This window comes from Crocodylus porosus, unplaced genomic scaffold (assembly GCF_001723895.1).
Source record: "Crocodylus porosus isolate Cpor-Errol unplaced genomic scaffold, CroPor_comp1, whole genome shotgun sequence".
NCBI lineage: Eukaryota > Metazoa > Chordata > Crocodylia > Crocodylidae > Crocodylus > Crocodylus porosus.
In genome coordinates, this window is record NW_017728943.1 from 80,075,977 (window position 1) to 80,082,286 (window position 6,310).

A 6,310-nucleotide genomic window follows, 5' to 3' on the forward strand; every position below is an offset into this window, starting at 1 on the left:
CATTTTCCTCAGCATAAAATTCATTCCCTTGGTAAAAACAACAACTATTTAAAGGCAGGAAGTGGATACTACAAGTGAGGATTTGGAGAGGTGGGTCTTGATGCTCCTTTTTGCCAGGGGAGTTAATTTCCTTGGAAATATTGACTGACTAGAGCAAAAATAAGCCTGACAGTTCTTATTCCCACACTACTGGAGTGGTGCACAAGAACCACAGAACACAATTTTGTTTGAAAGTACTGTGTTCATTCGAGGGGGGGAAATAGGGGTACACATCCCATGGTTTTCAGGCATCATTACAATTCCAAAATGAATTTAAAGAAATTAGCCAAATTCCATCCTGACATTCCATCTATGTGCTTAAAACACACTACTGGTATTCAAATGGCCGTGTGTTTTTAGACATCTAAATGAGGGGTAAAATGCAAACTATGTAGTCTATCAGCTAATTACCAATTACAAACACATTCCATAAACAATGGAACTTCGCATTCAGAAGACAGCTACTATAGGTGAGTGGGGGGAAGGGACAGGGAGGGAGTGGAAACCTGTCCAAATTAATCAAAAATGTACTTTAGAGGACATTTTTTATCTACCTTCCTGCTGCTGTAATAGTGTAGCACTCTGTGTAGAGGACTTACGAGCAAAGAAATTCCTTTGACTGGTATAAGTAACTACCCTCAAAATGTTATTTTCCAATATTGAAGTTACAAGATTTGTTTATAAAAGAATGGCTAACCTTGAGCCCTGCATTAGTGCCAACCCCAGAGACTAGCAAAAAAACATGCTGTCCATTCCCCATCAACTATAATCACTAGCCCAGTGCCTAATTTTTCCCTTATTCACATTTCATACACAAACCTTAGCAGAAACAGTGCAGATCACAATCCTTGTTGGAATAGTCAGAAAGGAATTCAAACTTTAATCTGATTGGTTTAATTTTTTTTTTTTTTTTTAGCAGGAGGAAAAAGAATAAAGTTACAAGATTTTTTTTTTTAATATTTTCACAATGTTAAACTAAAACTGAGCTCTAGGCTACATGTGTAAGTAAATCTAGAACACAAAAGGGTTAAATAAGATTTTCTTTAAAGATACAAGAACTTAAGCTTTCTTTACGTTTAACAAACTTCACAGAACAGATACTGCAAAGGAACAACCCTTCCCCCCACTTTTTTTTTTTTTTTTTTTAAAGTGAACATTGTCCATAACCCACATGAACTATGAGTAGTGTTCTCTCAAGAGCCACCTTGAAACCAACTATGCACCTGTAACAGGGTTAAAGAAAAGATTAAGGAAGAACAAATAGCATCTTCAGTATTAATGCGGAAAAGTCGAGTATAAATCAGAATGCCCATCAAATGCTGTGCTAGGATTTGAGAGGAAAAGAAAGTGCCTATCCCAGCAGCAGCTGAAATTCATGGTTTTTAAACTCATGGTAAATGTAAAGAATATCCTCGCATTATCCCTCTCACCAGCATGAGGTGGGACCATTTTCTGAAAATACAGCATGTCGCTGGAATTTCTACTGCCAATTTAATAGCTTGGGATAATAATAATAATAATAAAATAAAACCCAAAACAAACTCAGTTAACCTTTTCCATAGCTTGCATTTTATAATGATGGGACATTTCTGATTGCTTCAGGGTTAATTTACACTAATACAGTCAGATGCTGAGTATATATCTATTTTTAAATTGTCTCCTTGTTAAATGCTTCTAGCCGGCTACCAAAATAACAGTATAATTTGGCCTGGAAGGAATCATTTACCTTTAAAACAAAGAGAATACAGGATGATTTAGGCTCTCCCCTCCCCCCACCCTACACACACCAGTTTTCAGAGTGACAATTCATTGTCACCTCTTGAATGGATTATACCTGCCCAATATTTCAAGACAATACGAAGTCTTTCCCTATCCCAGATGTCCTACTGAATTACCTGATTGTTAATGCCTTACTAATTTGCGTTGGGAAACAAAATCCACACAGGACTAGACCAGGCCGCATCAACACAAATCCTCTGTACCTGCATAAACTTTGTCTGCAGCAGGAGACATACTGAAATATTTTTTGCTACCAACTAACGAGATCTGTGCAGTTCAGCTCAATATGACAGACCGCAATACAGAACCATAGGTCTGAACAACAGATCCAGTGCTGTCTATTCCACGTAATGCTTTTCACATCCACTTGCTACACTTGCTTTGCAATAGATGCGGGCAGATATTTTCATGAGAGCATTCAGCTGCATAGGAACAAGGCTGACATAGCCCATTTGATTATCTTGTTAACACTCTGGAAGCGAGGAGTACAAACTCAAGTTGATAATGGGTGCTTTCCTGGTTGTTCCCCAATACTGTTACTGAATTCCGTTTGCTACAAAATGTCCTTTTTTCCCCAATATATATGTCTAGCTACAGAAAGTCAGTCTGTAGAATCCAGCCATGGCTACTGTGCTGTGAATTAGCCTTATTTGATCAATTATCAGATACCTGCACTTAGCAAAAGGCAAACAAGAGCCAATCAGGTTTCACTGGTGTGAACGGCTGCACTGGTCAGTGTTTACCACCACCATGGAATCTGTTCACACAACCCTTAGAAATTCTGAAGATGCCGTGTAGAAAATGCATACAGGTTACTGCTCTGGGATGGTGTTCGCTTTAAGTGAGATTATTTAAACAGAAAAAAAAAATCCAGGTTCTCCATAGCAAGTTAGATATAAAAGTTTTTCATAAGAATCTCTGTCCCCCTCTCTTTTTGGCTTCCTGGAAGAACCAGAAAGACATGCCCGCCCCATCAGAATCCCTGATGCTGGTGACACGGCCTACCCTCACAAGCCACACGCGATGAAGGCACGAGTGACCAATCAGGTCTTCTGGGCGTAGCAGCTATAGTGGCTGCTCTTAGTGGAGTTTCAACCTTGTCAGGATTAATTAGAAGGGAAGAGGTGAAACGCTGCACATTAAACACAGTTTGTCTGAAAGCTATGTGCATAGCAAACTTTTACATCAGCTTCTATTCAGCTCCTTGTTTGAACTCTGTAGCTGGAAGATTTCCAGCATAAGGCTTTGAAAGTGACTCCAGCAATAATAGAAGCCTTTGGATTGTTTGTTTTGTTTAAATCCACTAGCCATGCTCGAAAAAGTATTTCTTCATGTTTTAATTTTATTCAGTGGCTAGCAGGCACCTTAATAACCAGCCAGAAATCAATTTCAACCACCATCAACCCCTAAACTACAGTACCAGGACGGTTGGCTAAAGAAAGGAAACTGATTGGCTGTAGTCTGAAACTTGCCCAGTACAAGGTGTCTGGCTGATTTTGTCCTAAATAAGGCTAACATTAGTGAACTAAGAGAACAGCATTTGGTTGCAGAGTCTTGCACTCAGGAACACCCTTCGCCAATGCGCTGGCATGATCTCCCTACTTTCCGGTCCAGTTTCACCATTTTCATAATGGCTTCCTCACGGCCACGTCCCATATGGTCAAATGTGCAGTCATGTTGTTCGGGTAGGCGATGTAACATACAGAACACGTAACCTGCCAAGGAGAAAGAATGAACAGCGTTAAGGATGTCTGCTAATGCTGTCCTCATCCTAAAGGGCTGAAAGGCAGCTTTATATTCGGAGTTCCTGGACCTTCAAGACCCAGCACAGCTTTGCATTCCCTTTTCCTTTCACTGCATGGTCTCAAAGCCTATGAACAATGTTAATTTTGACACTGGTCTGTAGCTTTATTGTACAAACGTATTACGAGAGGTTAAGGAGGAGTTAAGGGTTTGTAGGATTATTATTTATACACAGCATTTTCTATGGAAAATATGAATACAGATATTGAAACCAAACAATACAGTAGTAATTCATTCTTGTGACTCTCCTTGGAAGGAGGGAATTTCCTGTTTTAAAAAGGTGATGCAGAGATTAAGGCCCACATTTTCAAAGAGAGATCTGGGTGTCCAACTTGCCATACTGAGGGTCTGATTGCCAAGGCACTAAGAACTCTCCGCTTCCTATGGCTTCTGCTGGACTTCTGAAATACACGGCCAACAAGGTTTCAGTTTGGGCACCCAAATACAAGAGGCACTCAAAATCAGAAATTACTTTTGAAAAAAAGCGAGTGCTTTGTCTCCCCCTTACCATGCACCTCAGGCTACATAAAGTCTATGACTGAGCTGGGTAAAGGACTCAGCTTTCCAGGGTCAGAGCCCGGTTTTCCTCCAGGGCACCCTCTGGCTTCTTATCAAAGCTGAGAGACTTCGCCATCCTCCAGGTGCCAGGTCACATCATCATCCTTTCAGTGGATGAGGTAGATCATCTTCTCCCCCTCCTCTTTCCAGCTGAGCTAGTAAGTGCCATTCAGTCCTCCAGAGCAGTGGTTCTCAACATTTTTTTGTATCAGGATCCATTTGCAAACATTGATGGCCAGTCCCGACCCAGTGCCTCCTGCCCACAGACTCCAGCTCCCCAGTGTGTGAGGCAGAGGATGGGTGTGTGGGATTGGGGGGGAGGACCATGGAGGGCCCCAGGCAGCCCCAAGCTCTGCCAGCCTCCAAGGGAAAAGTCACGGTTTCCCCACGTTTTTCTCCTTTAAAGGAGAATCCATCTTGAAAGTCTGTCAATCCTTTTTAAGTTTATTTGCGACCCTTTCATATATTTTTGCAACCCACTTTTGGGTCATGACCCATGGATTGAGAAACACTGCTCCGGAGGATATGCCATTCCATTGCTCAAGGCACACCCTTTTGCAAAGGTGGGGAGTGCTGCTCCTTCAGCACACAGCCCTTCCTATTGTAGAAAGGGATGAACAGTCGGGGTCCTAATTTCAGATACTGGCTCAGACACTCTTATAAGGAAAAGCAGATGGCCTCACCCCTCTCCTTTAACTTCCCTGTGTGTAAAATGAGGATGACAACTACAAACACTGACACTGTGAGCAGCCTGAAACTGCTGTATAATGCTAAACAGAAATAGGACAATATGATGTGACAGAAAAGCAGCACACTACTACTGGGATGACATAATCCATTACACTGATTGAAAAGTTGCAGTGTAGTTTCACAATCCTTCCTGCAAGATAGCCCAAAGGACACCGTTCCACATCCCAAAGAACACTTTGCTATGAGTCTCCTCAAGTTCTCAGAGCATATTAAAACCAAAAACTTGTGATACTTACTAATTTAAATAAGATAAAAGTATTTGCATTTCAGACTTCTAAAACTGTTTTACAGACCACTGCAGAGAGGAACAAGAACAAATAGATTACCTTTACATTAAGGTAAGAAAAAAACTATACAGAAAATTTTATGGATATTACTGAAAAAAATTGCTTGAAGATAAAATTGGTTTATCTTGGTTCCCAGTTTAAATGGCATCTGGTACAAAAACAAGACTTCACTATATTTTATTTTCTTATCTTATGTAGGACACCAATTCTGGTTGTACTAATAACAAAGAAGGTCTTTACTGGTACAGGTTACTTAACAGGCTGGACTAAATGATTCACAGCAAACTGAGATATAAAACCTCTCTCTTTAAAGTCATCATCCTGATCTCACTTTATTCCTAATTGCTGGTGTACAGCAGAAACAAGTGGGAGGAAAACCTTCATCCCCAAGAACTTCCAAGGTTAAATGGCTAAAATAAGAATGTCCTTAAAAGCATCTACTACTGCCACTGGGCTTGATGAACCATTGCTATGGCCCAGAAGGACATTTTTATTGTGTACTTCTAAACCCCTCTAATTGTGCAACCTCCTTTTTGAGATGCTGTAGTCAGCACTGCACACAGGATTCTAAATAAAGGGATACAATTCATATTTTCTGCACTGGTGTCCAATTTGTGTGTCCTTAAGCAGAAATGCATTAAACTGCCTGCACCACTGCTTTTTCTGAGTTAATGCTGTTTAGAATTGAGAGGCAAGTTACTCCTGTGGATCTAGGAATGATCTAACCTTTTCCCCTTCCACCACCAATTCCTTCTAGCTAAAGCTTTTGCTTGTTTAGAACTGTGAGAAATATTTAAAACCTATATGGAAATTTTAAAAGCTGTTTCCATAGAACAGTGATTGACAGTGCCAGCAACTGAAAAATATCCCAGAATTAAGTGACATCCAACACAGGATGATTTTTTGTTAACACTCATATAAGACTAGATTGTAGATGCATTAGTTTTTTCTTTTATACATGCCTATTTCAAAATTCAATGCAAAGAATACAATTCTCAAAAAGTACTCAAGTCATTTCTCAAACTGGAAGTAGGATTTCCCCCTCTATGCAACATTGGTCAGGCTGCAGTTGGAGTACTGCATCCAGTTCTGAG

General features: G+C 40.3%; 1 protein-coding gene across 2 annotated transcripts in view; it reads right to left on the minus strand.

Moving 5' to 3' along the window:
* Nucleotides 1-221: 221 nt before the first annotated feature.
* Nucleotides 222-6,310, minus strand: part of ZFAND3 (zinc finger AN1-type containing 3) — a 188,890-nt gene continuing 182,801 nt past the window's right edge. For both annotated transcript variants that reach the window (XM_019549630.1, XM_019549631.1), the window contains one exon: nt 222-3,533. In XM_019549630.1, coding sequence (XP_019405175.1) covers nt 3,379-3,533 — 155 coding nt within the window. In that variant the 3' untranslated portion in view covers nt 222-3,378. The remainder of the gene's footprint in view (nt 3,534-6,310) is intronic.